This window comes from Sorex araneus, chromosome 3, assembly GCF_027595985.1.
Source record: "Sorex araneus isolate mSorAra2 chromosome 3, mSorAra2.pri, whole genome shotgun sequence".
NCBI classification, from domain to species: Eukaryota; Metazoa; Chordata; class Mammalia; order Eulipotyphla; family Soricidae; genus Sorex; species Sorex araneus.
The window spans coordinates 66,465,192-66,482,834 of NC_073304.1; the positions used below are offsets into that span (position 1 = coordinate 66,465,192).

Genomic DNA, 17,643 nt, shown 5'->3' on the forward strand with positions numbered 1-17,643 from the left:
TGTTATCTGACTTCCTGCTAGGTAGTGATAAAACTACCAGCACTGAATTACTGCTCTATATTGAGCAAGATTTAATGAAGGTATTAAATTTTGTTATGATTTATTACATAAATATTAGATCCTAGATTTTAGAATTGATGCATTAAGCAATAATAATCCATACATAAAAGGGAAGAGCCCCAATACTGTCTATATGACTATACTATTTATACCCTGTTAGAAAGTAAAATAAAGATTAAAAAAATCACTAGAAGGTAATAGCTGAGATCTAATATGTTGATCCTCTTACATATGTTAATTCAATTGTTTTTCCAGTATCAGCTTGTAACTGGTAACTAGTTCAAAATTGTGCTTACTGAGCTTTATTACTAAATAATTTTCTATATATTTCATATGGTACACCAAAAACTATCTTGATAATAGGGTATACACTTGGTCTCCCCTACTGCCACCAGCGTTTTATTTTAACACAATGGTTTACAAAGTTTATGATGTTTTGCTATAGGCATTAATATTCCAACACCAATCCAAGCACCACTACATTTTTTTTAAAAAAAGTTTCACTATGTCTTGAAACTGAATCTTGCTTAATAGCTGCAGAGGCAAAGCCTAATAAATAACATTTATTGAGTATCATGTCACAAAAGATATGAAAAGATCTGAATTTTGTTACCTGTCTTTTTATTGTATTTAAATCTCAAGTATTGTTTCACTTTTTGGGTCACACCCGGCGATGCACAGGGGTTACTCCTGGCTCATGCACTCAGGAATCACCCCTGGCGGTCCATATGGGATGGACCATATGGGATGCTGGGATTCGAACCCGGGTTGGCCGAGTGCAAGACAAATGCTCTACCCGCTGTGCTATTGCTCCAGCCCCTCAAGTATTGTTTCGAGGGGAGGGTGTTGAGGTCACACCCAGCAGTACTTAGGACTTGCTCCTGGTTCTGCACTCAGGGATCACTCTTGGCGGTGCTCAAGGGACATTATGGGGTGTCGGGAATTGAAAAATTGAAAACTGAAAAAGCATCTGTATACAAGGCAAGTGCCTCACCCACTGTACTCTCACTCCAGCCCCATGATTTCTCTTTTCTGTGTGAAAAGACAACTATTAAAATCATGAAAGGGACCCATAATTCCTTTCTATATTTCAAATGTATACATTTCTAGTTATCATTTGAGAATTACTATATTACAGTTGATCCTTTTTTGTTTTAGGGCCACAACTGGTAATGCTCAGGGGTTACTCCTGGCTCTGCACTCAGGAATTAATCTTGGCGGTGGTTGGGAACTATATGGGATGCCAGGGATCAAATCTGAGTCAGCCGCATGCAAGGCAAGCATCTTACCTGCTGTACTACCTCCAGTCCCCCACCCAGTTATCCTTCTAGCCTTGCTCTGAGAGAAACAGTTAAAGAAGTTTTTTTAAAATTTCTCTGTGTAACCTATCCAGTATTAGAAACAACATAATTTATTCCAGGAATTTTTACGGTATTCTTTGTGTGTTGTTTTGTAATTGCATTTAAAAAAAATTATGTAAGTACATAAAATTTTACAACTCTTAAATCTTTTAGAAGATTTAGAACCCACAAATGTCTCTAAAGATAAAAAATCAACCTATGATTAGCTACTATGCAGAGAGAACCCTGGTTAATATATATATAAATACTTGTTAACATATATAGATGCTTTATGATGGTTGGGCTGCAGGGATTGAAACAAGGTCATCCATGTGCAAGCAAGTGGCCTCCTGCTGTACTGTCTCTCTGGATCCCTATTTTTTTTCCCTTTGAATAATGCATGGCATGTAGGTAAATTTGAATTCTCAAATTTAATGATATACCTGGGAGAAAAGCTGGGCTTAAAGGATGTATAGGGGTGGAACCACAATACAGTGTATAAGGTGTTTGCCATGGGTTTGATACCTGGCATTGCATATGGTTCTCCAAATCTGCCAGGAATAATTGCAGAGTATAGAGTCAGGAATATCACCTGAGCACCGTGAGGTGTGACTCAGAAAAATGAGTATAAAAAGCTGGATAGTTGGCTATAGTGATAGAAAGCGAATATTCTAGAGGGATTTATGCACCCTCCACCACCCTCCAGAACTCACAGCTGTGTCTGGAAGGGAGCATAAAATGAGGTCCCCAATAACCATGCCACTGGACTCACCAGGAGTGCCCCAGAGTGGGGCGGATGAGAGCCCTTCCCGACCCAAGGGGCCCAGCCCCCGGCAGCCGACCTCCACTACCTACATCATCATAAAGGAAAATACACACACACACACACACACACACATTACATTACACTTCTCAGAGAGCCCAGCAAGCTACCAAGAGTATCCCGCCTGCATGGAAGAGCCTGGCAAGCTTCTTGTGGCATATTTGATATGCCAAATACAGTAACAGTAACAGGTCTCATTCCCCTGACCCTGTAAGAGCCTCCAGTCATTGGGAAAAACAAGTAAGGAGAGGCTGCTAAAATCTCAGGGCTGGGACAAATGGAGATGTTACTGGCACCCACTCAAGTAAATCGAACAACGGGATGACAGTGATACAGTGATGTAGGTAAAGATAACCTCTCCCAGCTACTGAGGTTAGGGATGTCTACCAGGGACTAACAAGTAAACTAAGAACAATGCGAGAAGGAACAGAAGGGGAAGAAAGGGGTAAATTACCCTACCTGCTGTACTGTCACTTCAGCCCAAGTGTAATATTTTTTCATAAAATGAGCAACTAACTTTCCACTTTGCTGTATAATTGAGGTTATTTCAATACAATTTTGTTTTACTGGTCAAATAAAAAAATCGTTCTAAATATGTAGACAAAAGATAATGAAAGATTTCAGAGTTTTTTGTTTAAGTTTCTAGAAAGCTTTCCAATTTGTAAGACCCTTGCTTTTAAAATAGCATAAATTTGTTCAAAATGAGAAGGTAGGAGCCGGAGTGGTAGTACAGCATTTGCCTTGCATGTGGCTGACCCGGATTTGATCCCCGGGATCCCATATGGTCTCCTAAGCACTGCCAGTAGTAATTACTGAGTGCAGAGCCAGGAGCAATGCCAGTTGTAATCCAATATAAAGAATAAGGCACCTGCCTGTATGCAGTCGACCCTAGTTCAATCCCAGGCGTTACACATAGTAACTGCCAGATGTCACTCCTGAACACAGAACCAGAAATACTGTATTCCCCAAGCACCACTGTTAATGGAAATTTTAAAAACTGAACTAAATTTTCTCTCATTAAAATATGCTGTATATTGGGCTGGAGCGATAGCACAGCGGGTAGGGCGTTTGCCTTGCACGCGGCCGACCCGGGTTCTAATCCCAGCATCCCATATGGTCCCCTGAGCACCGCCAGGGGTAATTCCTGAGTCAAGAGCCAGGAGTAACCCCTGTGCATCGCTGGGTGTGACCCAAAAACCAAAAAAAAAAAAAAATGCTGTATAATAAATACACCCAACTCATGTCCAGGTTACATTTCTTTTTTGGGGGAATTCTGAAGCATAGTTAGTAGGATAGCGCTTTCTATAGTTTATGCTTTCTAAACTTATTATAACTCATTGACAACAGCTGCAAAAATAAAATACTCTTCTGGATCGTATTATTAAGTATTCTTTTAGAAGTCCAGAGGAGAAAATAGTACTGGCATTAGATATTCTTCTTTACTTCTTAGTAGCTGGGTATCTTTTGATACCTGTATTTTTTAATTTTATATATCTTGACCTATCGTACTGTGAAAGTATAAATTTAGCAGTAAACATCTCTTTAAAAAGAAGTAAATTAAGTTTTATCTCTTAATAAAACTAAAAAAGAGCTACATGTAAAGCCTCTTAAGACTTAGAGTATCAAATGAAAAAACTTGAAACTTATTTTTACTTTTTTTTTGGGGGGGTCACACCCAGCAATGTTCAGGGGTTACTCCTGGCTTTGCACTCAGGAATTGCTCCTGGCAGTGCTTGGGGGACCATATGGGATGCCGGGGATCGAACCCGGGTCGGCCGCATGCAAGGCAAACGCCCTACCCGTTGTGCTATCGCTCCGGCCCCTTGAAACTTATTTTTGGAAAATTTTATTTTGAACTAGCAATTGACTCCTAACCTTTTTTATTGTATAATGGTAAAAAGTGGATAATAGGCAAATATCATATAGACTTTTGTTTATATTAGAAGGCAAAATGCATTATTAACAAGTGTAAAAGATTTTAAATTTCTTTCAGTAAAACATTTTTTGAATGGTTTAATTTATTGTGGAGGCTTAATTGGAGTTTTGTGTAGTGTTTATCTGTTGCATACTCTGATTTATAGCTACATTTTTATTGCATTAGCATAAAAAAAACCTATTCTCTAAGCCTGGTGAACTGCTTACTATAGTTAAGAAAATACAATGTGTTCAGTTCTTTATGTCACTTATTGCATGGACTCCGAGCATCATGATATTAGAATTTGAGTTTTTAAAAATATCTTTGATTAATGCCTGGTATTGGAGCCAGGGACTTATACATGCACTCTATACATTCTTCTACCCAGCTAAATTCCTTGCGTTAGCTTTATTTTATAGAAATAAAAGTTTAATTAGATTATTTATTCTGTGTGTATTATTCATAAACTGACCTATCTCCTGAAATTTTCTTTAGGAGATCTAACTCTTCTAATTTAAAATATAATATCCTGTTTTTCCTGATAAAATATGGAAAACAGTGCTCAGAGTCCTGGGGACCTGCCTCTTGTACTGCTCAACCAACTAGTCTAGGGCTTAAGTTTTGGTCCTGAAGATTCAGTGCTGCTCAGAGTCTTGCCATGCCAGGAACTTCTAGGGCCCAAACCACTGGTGCTCAGGAGTCTCTAGGGCTGTGCCTAGCATTGTTCAGGTGGACATGCTGGGGAACAAACCATAGTCCAGCAGATGTGTTCCTGTTTCTTTATTAAAATGTTTTTTGAGGCCAGGGAGATAGTTCAAAGGGGGGTGGGAAGGAGCATGCCTTGTGCGCTCAAAATCCCTGTTCGTTCTCTGTCATCACATGTCTCCCAAGTCCTACCTAGTATGGCCCTGCTCTGAGCTACATACACTGCACTGCCCACTTTCCTGCCAGGCTGACCACATTGAGGAGATCCATACAGGAATAAAACTTGCTTTTGTAAACCTACTTGTTTTTCCAGGTTTTTAAAACATAGATATAAGGATATGAGTTCCAACAAGTGTCTCAGGAACATACAGTTAGGAAAATATAAAAAATTTTTAACTGAGGGGCTAAAGCAATAGCACAGCGGGTAGGGCGTTTGCCTTGCAGGAGGCCAACCCAGGTTCGATTCCCAGCATCCCATATGGTCCTCTGAGCACCGCCAGGAGTAATTCCTGAGTGCAGAGCCAGGAGTAACCCCTGTGCATCTCTGGGTGTGACCCAAAAAGCAAAAAAAAAAAAATTTTTTTTTAAATGAGATAAATTTTTAAAATGTGCTCGAGAAGAATTATTCACTATCAGAATTTTGACTTTAAATACCATCTATGTATGTAAAATTTATGAATTTTATAAAGGAATTTTAAAGTTGAGGAATCATACAATTCTAATGATCTTTATGCAGCATAACTGCATCTTTCTGTTGAGATTGTAGCTTGTAGTAGAGCAATTGCCTTCTACTTACGAAGCCTTTCAGTTTGATCCCCACAAAGCACCAAACAAAAGAGAGAAAGAAAAAAGAAAAAATAACACTATCCCAACACTAATAGCCTTTTGCTCTTTTTTTTCCTCCCTTTATTCCAAAATGTTAGTATATCATGGCATTTATTAGATTTTTGACTGCATAGATTTCCCTTCCAGGTTCTCAGGTTTAAAAAAAATTTTTTTGCTTGCCATATGGAATCAGCAGATGTAGTGTAATGTAAGTGCTATTTCTTTTTAATAGAATGATGAAAGTGGCAAGAGTGTCAATTTTTTAAATTTTGTGTGACACTAACTAAAATTTTATTTTTTTTTCTTTTTGGGTCACACCCAGCGATGCACAGGGGTTACTCCTGGCTCATGCACTCAGGATTACTCCTGGCAGTGCTCGGGACCATATGGGATGCTGGGAATCGAACCCGGGTCAGCTGCGTGCAAGGCAAATGCCCTACCCGCTGTGCTACTGCTCCAGCCCCTAAAATTTGATTCTTACGTGGAGAAATACTTATAAAAATCTGCTAAGGTGCAGGTACAGTGGGTAGGGTACTTGCATTGTATGTGTATGATCTAGGTTTGATCCCTGGCATCCCTCAAAATCTCCTGAACCGGGGCTGGAGAGATAGCACAGCGGGTAGGGCGTTTGCCTTGCACGCGGCCGACCCGGGTTCAAATCCCAGCATCCCATATGGTCCTCTGAGCAGGGCCAGGGGTAATTCCTGAGTGCAGAGCCAGGAGTAACCCCTGTGCATCGCCAGGTGTGACCCAAAAAGCAAAAAAAAAAAAAAAAAAAAAAAAAAAAAAATCTCCTGAACCTATCAGGAGTGATCCCTAAGCCAGGGGTAAACCCTGAGTGCATCTGGGTGTGGCTCAAAAACAAATAAATAAATTAATGCTGAGAAGCTAAAACTGGCCAGACCCATAGTACAGTGGGTAGGGCACTTGCCTTATTCACAGCTGACCCCAGCTTTGATCTTTGGCATCCCATATGGCCTCTTGAGCACCACTGGGACTGGACTAATTATTGAGTACAGTCAAGAGTAATCCCTGAGCATCACCTGGTGTAGCCCAAAACAACCCCCCCCTACCAAAAAAGCATCTAAAACTATCCATCATCTAGCTTACTGTCTTCATTTTACCTTTTTATTTCCCACCTGAGGCAATAGTGTCATTTTCTGCTAGGATTATAGATCTAATTCTGTGTTTATCACTGTGTGTTTATAGGTTGGCTGTGGGCAAGGCAAGTGCCCTACCTGCTGCACTATGTCTCTATGTCTCTGACCCGTGCGTGTGAGTGTGTGTTTGTGTGTGTGTTTATAGGTTGGCTGTGTGCAAGCCAAGCCAAGCCCTCCACCTGCTGCAGTATCTGTCTGGCCTCTCTCTCTCTCTCTCTCTCTCTCTCTCTGGCCTGCCCCCCCTTCTCTCTCGTATATTCTAATGTTAAAACGTTCTCATTTGTTGCTGATCAGACTTGGATTTTATTTATCTATTTATTTTTTTTTAATTAGAAATGGCAATTTAGTTGTATTCTTGTGTGAAGATCACATTCTCTACATGTTTGAGCCTTGTGTTTGATCTCGGATTTGGTGGAGGTTAGGGTGTGGGGAGAGAGGATATCAAGATGCGTTAAATATATGGTTGAATGATGCTCTATGGAGTAGGTACTTGATGATAAGATTGTTATATCTGTTTAAAAAATCTGACTAATCTTTGGCAGCTTTTAAAAAGGTGTATGAAAGGGAAGATGTTACATTTTCCCTTGTCTTGCCAATATGCCACATAGACTATTGGTTGTAGTAAGAAGTAAGTAGTAATTACATATTTTCAGCTCTTCAGTTTAAATGACTTTAGTATGTCCCTTTCCCCCACATCTCTTAGTTCAAGTATTCAGGAATATAGTGGTTTCACATTATATGTAATGGTAGGTAAATATTTTCCTTGTCTTTAGTGTACTTGACATTAGCTCTCCTTTGTTGAAATTACAAGCTAGTATATAATGAAGTCCAATTTTATTGCACATAGAAATTAGAGTGACCAAGAAAGTTAAAGCCCACCTATTAGAATTTAGTGCTGTGTATGTCTTTATGTATGTGTGCTTTTTAAAGAAAAAAGTGTCATATTAGAATATGTTCATGAATCCAAGTCCAATTTTATAGCTGAGAAGTGACTTATCAGCTAAGCTCAAGGAGTTCATAATCTCTTATTTTTCATTGGCAACCTTCAGCCTTATGCATTTCTGTTGAAGTTAATGCCTTACCTTGTTTCATAATAAAAAATTGTTTTTGAAGATAAAAACTTCTGCAAAGACTTGTTCAGTCCCAAACACCACAGAAGTGAACAAGGTGGGAGAATTCAAGACACTACTAGCATAAATAACAATTGTCTATTGGGTACATTCTTTAGGTTTGATTAAGAGTAAAGAAAAAAGGATAGTTTCATACGTGAGTTCTGAATTTTCTTGGCCATTTGTGTGGACAAAAGAAAGTTTAGAAGTACAAAAAAGAAATTATGAGATCCCACTTTATAAACCTAAATTTTTTTTAAAGGGGAATGCTAAAATGATAATAGTATTGTTATTTGATGAAATCTCTTGGTTATCTCATAAAACTTCAAGTTTTCATCATTAAAAACTGCCCCTTTTTTTCTATTGTATTTTTCTTTGCATTCTTACTGTCTAAAATGCTTATGTGCTCATGAGATAAAACTATCTTTAAATGAATGTGTAGAATAGAACTTTATTCCATCTGCAGGGGAAACAGGGTGAAAAAATTATCAACTGATTGCTGTATTCCACAATATTAGATGTCTATGGAAGGTAGAAATACATCTTAAAGGATTTTTTTTCCCACAAGGATCTGCATATATAAGTAAATGTGTAGTGAGCAGAACAACTTGTGTATAAAAAAGTTTGTATGTCTTTAAAGAGATAAATGTGATCATATATTTAACTAGAAAAGTGTATAATACTTTTTACTATTTTAATAGTGATTCTAAATTCTAATAAAACACTCCAACATTGCCTACTGTTACCACTTCATATGCCCTAAATTTGTGAGCAGCTAAGAAATGTCTCTAATAAGTACTAATGCAAAATAGTTTGTGGTTATGTTATTTTATAGAGCTTTTATCAAGGTTTGTATTACTATATGTATAATTGTGAGAGTGGGTAATTATGGCATTTCATTCTTATTTTACATTCTTTTTTTTTCTTTTTTGCTGTTTGGGTCACACCCGGCAATGCACAGGGGTTACTCCTGGCTCTGCACTCAGCACTCAGGAATTACCCCTGGCGGTGCTCACGGGACCATATGGGGTGCTGGGAATCGAACCCGTGCACGCACACGGGTCGGCCGCGTGCAAGGCAAATGCCTTACCCGCTGTGCTATTGCTCCAGCCCCTTTATTGTACTTTCTTGAGCTTAACACTATTCTTAGAACTCACAGAAAATGCCTGGAATAAATACCACTTGAAGAATTTCATATATTTGTTGATTTTTTTGTTTTTGTTTTTGGGTCACACCTGGATATGCACAGGGGTTATTCCTGGCTCTGCACTCAGGAATTACCCCTGGCAGTGCGCAGGGGACCATATGGGATGCTGGGAATCGAACCCAGGCCGGCCACGTGCCCAAGGCAAACGCCCTACCAGCTGTGCTATCACTCCAGCCCCAGAATTTTATATATTTGACAATATATAAAATTATATATATTTGATAATAAGCATAATTATTATCAAATTGATAATAAGCATAATTTAAAACAATTTTATAGTTCTAGTTGCTTCTAATGTTACTAACATGTCATGCTAGATATTGAGAAGGATCAGTGTAGCTTATTCAGCCAATAAACATTGAAAGATTAATAAGATCATTAGGAGGTTATTTACTGCTAATATTCTTGAGTTTCATTTTCTGTCAGATTTAGTCCATCAGTTACTGACTCACAACTTTGTTTTAGCAGTGTTTTAGGGCCCTACTTGACTCTGTTTTTAATATAATTAACTTTATGGTAAATAAGATACTGTTTGTAGAGACGAATTTTACTTTTGCTATATTATATACCTAGGAAAGTTGAATTGTGTCTTCTCAGAATTATTTTGAATAGTATTAGTAAAGTCATAGATAAATTTTATAACCCTTCTGTGTTTCTTGTAAAGTACTAAAATTTATGTTAAATTTTTTATTACTGTGTTTGGGGGCCATATCTGACAGTGCTCAGCATTTTACTCCTGGTTCTGTGCTCAGGGATCACTCCTGGTAGTAGTCATGGAAGCATATGGTGTGCTGGGGATTGAACCCAGGTTGACCGCATGCAAGGCAAATGTACTACCCGCTGTACTTTCATCACTCCAGTTCAAATTATATTATTTCTGTAGAAAATCTTCAAAGTTAATAATCAGCTTAAGATTTTTACGTTTTTTTGGTGTGCTCTCAAATTGTAAATGTGCTGTGATTTGTTGAATTACTCTGTAGATGGTGACATGGTGTTTCCCCTTATGTCTTAAAATTTCGTTCTCAAAACATGTTTGGAATTGTATTCAATTTGTTGCTTATGCCATTACTGTTAGAGAAAAATATAATAGTATAATAATTCATATTATGACAGCTGGGTTTGATTGATGTATATATATAGAAAAATATTTTAATAACTTAATTGAAATAGTTGCAAGGAAAGCTATAGTAGTACACGTAATGATATACCTGAGAAAATTCAGTCATATGAAGCTTTCATCCAAATTTGGTTTGAAATTAAGATAGCAAATAATTCTGGTCAAAATTTGAAGTTCTATAGTAAATATAGATTATTTTATTTTAGAATTATTGTAGAAAATAAGAGCAAGGTTTAGTATAGTCGAAGGCATTCTGAGAGTTACGTGAGTTAACCTTTTTCAGAAGGATTATACCATTGTTGACATTGGGAGACTGCCCTTGGTCATTGCTGTGGTTCGAGAAATATGAGCAATTTCCCATTTGTGTTTCATTGCACATTCATTTTTGCCAACTACTACAAAACCTAGCACTTTTAAGTAAATATGACATAAAGCAAAAAGATCTTAGCAATAGCCTTTAACATTTTAAAAATCCTGTATGAGCTACTTGATATTAATGATAGAGTTTATTCCTATGAATAGCTGAAACTTTCAGTATAATGCCTTTATATAGTCAAGATATGTCATGTTTCTTATTTAACATGTAAAACTATAGTTAAATTGTACCAAAGCTATAAGTGATTTAAATAAAGTTTTTGTACTCCATTTTTTACCTTGGAGTAATATATCTTGTACTCATTTTATTTGTGGGTGATAATGTTTCAGTTCCTAATAATAAAAAAAAACATTTAATAATTACTAAGTTACAGGTTTTCTGAGTGGAAGAAGTAATGGAGGGAAGTGGGAAAATAAGAAAATTTTATTACTATATATTGTAACTGTTAAGTGCTTACATTTCCCCCCCACAATATTGTCTTGTACTGTATGATTTTTCAGCATTTAAGAAGCGGTTTTGTTCTTTATAGCTGAACCAATAACGTTTCCATCTGGAGGAGGCAAATCATTTATTATGGGTTCTGATGATGTTTTGTTAAGTGTACTGGGCCTTGGAGACCTTGCAGACTTGACGGTAACAAATGATGCAGACTATAGTTATGATGTAAGTGCAGTTTTATTTTTAATTTTTTAATGGTTTAATAGACAGCTCCTTGTTTTTTTTTTGGAAACACCATAAAACAGAAATAATTTTCAAGGTGCATGGAAAAGATAAGTTTAGTGTGTGTCAGTATGTTGATTTGAAGTGACATGTAGTTTTCTTTCATAATTGCTTTTCAGTGTTTAAGTTTTTCATAGGTATTATGGTGTATTAGCTAGGACTTTTGGGTGATTGATTACCTTAATGTATCGGTGATACCTTGAGTAGTCAACTCTCAACTACCTACTCACATTAAGCATATTTTGGTGTTAATAAGGAAAAACCCAAAACTATAAACCAAATCCCATAATTGCTTCTGGGATGCTCTTTGAAAATCCCATTTTACTTTTTTTCTTTTTAAAATGATAATGTTAAAAGTTAGTATGCCATTTCTGTAATAGTCCTTGGGAGATGGAATGTGGATGGAAAGGGAAGATGGGAAGGACAGTGTAGCAATAAAGCTGGCCTTGCATTAAGTTTTGCATACAGCACTCAATTGAAAGTTAACTAATACATTAAGATGTTTATAGTAATGAAGTAGCATTTCAGCACATCAGTTTTTTTTTCTTTTTTGTGGGGCGGAGGGATATATTTTATTTCATTATTATTTTTTTTTACTGTTAGAAAGCTTTCATGTTTGAATTTCAGTCATACAATGATTGAACACCCATCCCTCCACCAGTGTACATTTTCCATCACCAGTGTCCTCAGTATCCCTCCCCCCCTATTTTTCCCTTTTATGGCAAATACTTTTTTCCCCCATACTTAACACTTGTGTTAGTATACTTTTTAGAGACATCAGCCTTAGTGGGCTGGATTATACTTAGTAATATTTTTAAAATAACAAGTAATTAAATGTTAAGTTTTTATTTGAAAGTAATTTCATAGCTGATATTTACAGAAGGAGAAATGAAGGTTAAAAAAATTAACCTCTGATTAGTATCAACATTAATGAAAATCAGACTTTTGGAACAGTACTTAACTTGTCTTAAAAATTTTCACATGCTATTTTTTTTTTTTTAAGTAAAACAGATTTTATTTGCAGGTTTTAAAGGGGAAGGAGGGAAAGTGGGAGAGAGTGGAGATTAACACGCTCAATAGAGAGCGCCAGCTTCCCCAAAGGTGGAGAAGCCCACGTGCTGATTTTTTTAATGGAAGTTGTACTGTTAGAATGGTGCACTTGGATTTTTAGAGAATTTATATAAATCTTACTGTTTCCATGTAAGATTTTATACCATAGTACTCTTTTTGCTATTCTCATCTGACATTTTAGAGGACCTTTTGGTTTAGCTTAATTAGGTAAAATGACACGTTTGACCTAAGTATTTGAAAAAGTAATACAATTCTCAATTTTTATTAAGTGATAAAAGATTTATTGAAAAGACTTTAAGGTACATTAAATTTCCACTGGACTTTTTACCAAAGCACTTCAGTGTGTTTTAAGCACTCCTAAAAACTCCACTGGTCTATCAACTTACTCCTTTTACCATTAAATGTTGTACTCTTTCTTTTTAGTTGCCTGCCAATAAAGATGCCTTTCGAAAGACATGGAACCCCAAATACACACTACGTAGCCATTTTGATGGAGTTCGGGCATTAGCATTTCATCCTGTAGAACCTGTGCTGGTTACTGCCTCTGAGGACCATACTCTAAAACTATGGAACTTGCAAAAAACAGTTCCTGCCAAGAAGCAAGTATTTCAATATTAGCCTATATTTTTTCCTTCCAAATTTGCAAATTTTTTTAATTTATGATTCCAAATATTTTACACACTGATTTTATATGATTTTATGTCAGCCCGTGATTTCTGGGTATTTAACTTTTTTCCCTCTTTCTTTAGGAGTGCCTCTTTAGATGTAGAGCCTATCTACACATTTAGGGCCCATATGTAAGTTCTATTAAATTATTACTTAATATCATAGTTGCTAGCTATTATTTACCAATTATAAACAATATAATTCTCATGTTTTACATTTTAAAATTGGTAGTTGAGTATTTAATTTGTTTAGTAATTATTGAGATTAATTAGTGCTCTTCAGATGTTTGTTTAGGTACAATTTTTAGATATTACAAAAATTCAGAGCCTAAGGTTAAGAGATTCTTCTTAGGATTTATGAGTTACTTTTTTTCGTTTTTCTATTACAGTGGCCCTGTTCTGTCATTAGCTATTAGTTCTAATGGAGAACAGTGTTTTAGTGGTGGTATTGATGCAACCATTCAGTGGTGGAATATGCCTAGCCCTAATGTGGATCCTTATGATACATATGGTAAGTAAAAGGTTCCCCAACATGGGGTTTTGTTTTTTGCTTTAAGTAGTGCAGCCGAAGAAAGTAATAGCTTAAAATATTGTGATTATTAAACATCTTTTGTCCTCTCATTTAGTTCTTAATGTCTTGTTAACATTTTACTTTGTTTTTAAAAAATTACATTGCATCTATAGTTTATGAATTTGGCATTTGCTTTCTGGTGTCCCCGCGAAACCTATTAAACTGTTAACTCCAGTCCTAGTTACAAAAAATTAATTGATGTAAGGGGAAAAATCAGTCGTTTTTTGGTTTTGTTCTTGGGCCAAACCTGGTGGTGCTCTGGGGTTTATTACTGTCTCTGCACTTAGGAATCATTCCTGGCAGGCTCTGGGGAGCTTCGGGGATGCTGGGGGTACAAACTGGGGTGCTGTACCAAGGCTCCATCCCAATTCAAACTTAAGATAAAGTTTTTAACCAGAAGGATAATACAGTGGCTTAGATAATCTCCCTTGCAAATGTATCATGATAAGTTCAAATCACTGGTGCCCAATATGCACAAAGCATAGACATGACAGTTCTCTTAATTGAGCCTGATACTCTGCTGTCTACACATTCTGAGCACTACAGTTTCTGACCTCACTGCAGCCACCCCACAAAAAGAAGTATGACTTAGGCGAGTGTAACAAGATTTGTCAGCAGCACAGCCAATGAGCAAGTGCCTGGTGACAAGGTGTGTAGCACCATAGTGACCCCTGGTGAACACTACAGCCACAACTTCAGTGCTCCAACTAAGTGTGAGAGCCATGGTGGGCACCACCATCGAAGGTGTGAGCACTGGTCTGATGCCCATGCCTGGTGAATATTGCAGCAAGATGTGCAGCCACCACAGAGAGGCATGTGGTCATACTGTCATCATCATTAACCAAGGGCGGCAGGGATGAAAAAAAGAAGCTAGGGAGATAGTGCAAAGGACTGTGGTGCACATACATGCTTTGCATACTGGAATTGTGGGTTTGCTCCCAGCACTGCATGATCTCTAAAACCACCAAGCCAGAAATGACCCCTGAACAATGCTGGGTATGGCCTCAAAACAAAAATAAATTGTTTATGTAGTCTGGAAATATTTAGTGGAAGATGCTCATTAGTAAGAGTACAGCATTTTGAGGACAAAAGTTTTCTTAATTTACCAAAAATATTTAAAAAAACGAGAGTTGTGGATATGACTCAATAGTTAGAGCATTTGCTGTGTATGTGTGAGAGGTTTGATTTCTTGCTTGCCCCAAACTTTTTAAGAAAACAGAATTTTGAGGGCTAGAGAGAAAGTCCAGGAATTATGGTGCTTGTCTTGTATGCAAATGTCCCTGGTTTGAGTCCTAACATCATTGTGGTTCCCTGAGCCCCACCAGGATTGATCCATGAGCACTGCTTTGTGTAGCCGCCAAACCACAACCTCCTATCCCCTGCCCCCAATCCTAAAAATGTTTATTCAAAAATTCCAAAATACCACTTTTAGAAATCTAACAGAAATTCTTGCACATGTATTCAGATATATTTGCAAGGACATTAATTGTAATATTTTAAAAATGAGTGTTAGTATGAAAATGACTAGTTTTCTATTTTATGGTTGACTCATTTAAAAGGAATTAAGGGACTTTTCTTTTTTCAATCTTCTCATTGTTACTGATGTTATTGCAGTACGGGTTACACACACATTTGTGGTGGTTGCCAGGGTTATACCTAAGGTCGAGTTGCTCACACACATTACCATTTCACTCACCAAGTTTTGCAATCTGTAGTTTGGTACTTGTACACATGTTCTCCAGAGGTTGCAGTTTTTTGCTATTGTGCTTACATATCTTTGTTTGGTTGTTTTGGGCCACATCCAGTGGTGCTCAAGATTTATTCCTGGCTCTGCACTCAGGAATTATTCCTGGCAATGCTGAGGGGACCAAGTGGGATGTTGGGGATCTAACTGGGTCAGTCAAATACCCTACCAGCTGTACTATCATTTCAGCCCCTCACACATCTTAGTTGTACTCACCTAGGCACACCCCTGCTTAAGGTGCTTATACATATCTGACTGCAGTGCCATTTAAAGGTTGTACAATATATACTTTGATTTCTATTCAATTGTTATTGTTAAATTGTTAAATTGGTGGATTGTTATTAAACATTGTTATTAATTGGTAAATTGTTATTAATGTTTCTTTTAAAATTTTTTTCAACTAATCTTTTTTTTTCTCCCCCCAGAGCCAAATGTTCTAGCTGGCACTTTAGTTGCTCATACAGATGCTGTCTGGGGTCTTGCCTATAGTGGCACAAAAAATCAATTACTGTCTTGTTCAGCAGATGGCACTGTTAGGTTATGGAACCCACAGGAAAAATTGCCATGTATTTGCACGTACAATGGGAACAAGGGTAAGTAAATTTTGCCCTTTTTTCCCCTCTTTTTTTAAAATTTGGAAACTAGAAATGCAAATAAAGAAAAGAAAAAAATTTTTTTTTCCTGCTCTAGGAGATTCATTAAACAATTGTACAAAGTTTATGTTAACCTTTTTGTACTAGTCTTTTTTTAATAAACAAGAAAAACATTTTGCAAGTCTGTCCTACTCAAAAAGAGTTTTGATCTTTTCCATAACATGTTTTTATTTATTTATATTTGTTTCGGGGGGCCATACCCGGTGCATAGGACTTTCTTCTGGTTCTGCACTCAGGGATCACTTTTTTTTTCTTTTTTCCTCTTTTTGTTGAGTCATCATGAGATACACAGTTACAGAGTTGTTTATGATTGGGTTTCAGTCATACAACTTTTCAACACATCCAGATATCACTTGATGGAGCCTGGGCAACCATATGCGGTACCTGGAGTTGTGCAAGGCAAGCACCTGACCTGCTCTGCTTTGTAGCTCTAGCCCATGAAGCACGCTCTATTTGGAAAAGAAAAGTTACATGTTAAATGTATGCGAGATGGGGAAGACAAATTAAGCTACTTTGAGGCCCTTCACTTTCTGCAAACAGCTGCTCACAAAAATCGAAGAGATTTTACATTCAAGCTAGTATTGTCTGTAAACTGCATTGACACACTTATTGAAGAGGTGGTCCACTATGTAATCATTGACAAGGGAATAAAAATTGGTTATTTGTGTGATTTCAGACCTTTATTTCTCAATGAATGCTTTAATATATCTGTGGTGATGTGTATTTGCATGAATATATGTACATAATTATAATCTTGTTTTCCATATTATTTGTTCAATATTTTAAAAAGTCAGACCTTTTGTTTTTTATTATGAAATGTTTCAAGGGACCGGAGCTATAGTACAGAGGATAGGGCATTTTTCTTGCATGCGGTCATCTTTGAGCACAGAACCAGAAGTAACTAATGTTCTGATTACCCAGACTTTCGAAGTAAAAATTCACATTTTAAAGTTGTTTCTTCCTTCACCCAGGTAATTGGTTAACTTAGGACTCACCTATTTGTGCATTGATCTGGTCATTTGAATTTATTTTTTGGGGGGTGGCCACACCTGTTGATGCTCAACAGTTTCTCCTGGCTCTGTTCTCAGGAACTAGTTCTGGCTGTGCACCAGGAATGATATGGGATGTTGGGGGTTTAACTGGGGTTGGCCGCATGCAAGGCAAGTACCCTAGCCACTGTACTATTCCTCTAATCCCGAATATAATATATCGAAGAGAAATTGCTGCTCAGGCCAATTTACGAAAGTACTGCATCAATCTGGTCCAACATCCACGTGGCTGCTGCTTTTTGTTTATTTATTTACTTAAAAAATAAAAGCCACACCTAGCAGTGTTTGGAGTCCCAGGGCTAGAGCTGAGGCCCAGTGGTGCTGGCATTCCAGCTCAGGGCCTCGCTTATGTTTTACCACTTAAACCATATCTCCACCCAAGTTTCATTTGCTTGGATCTAAAATTTGACTTAGTTACTTATGAGGTTCACAGATCTCAGTTGAATAGTATTCCAGGACATTGATTTGAGAGTGCTAATTTATCATTGTATAGTATAAAATCGCACGGAAGAGCCTGGCAAGCTCCCTGTGGC

The 17,643-nt window shown here is 37.2% G+C and overlaps 1 protein-coding gene across 1 annotated transcript in view; it reads left to right on the forward strand.

Annotated features, from left to right (window-relative positions):
• STRN3 (striatin 3) overlaps positions 1–17,643 on the forward strand; it is a 73,373-nt gene that overhangs the window by 44,487 nt on the left and 11,243 nt on the right. Inside the window, exons 8-12 of the mRNA XM_055130531.1 lie at positions 11,167–11,300; positions 12,852–13,027; positions 13,178–13,225; positions 13,483–13,604; positions 15,834–16,001. Coding sequence (XP_054986506.1) covers positions 11,167–11,300; positions 12,852–13,027; positions 13,178–13,225; positions 13,483–13,604; positions 15,834–16,001 — 648 coding nt within the window. The remainder of the gene's footprint in view (positions 1–11,166; positions 11,301–12,851; positions 13,028–13,177; positions 13,226–13,482; positions 13,605–15,833; positions 16,002–17,643) is intronic.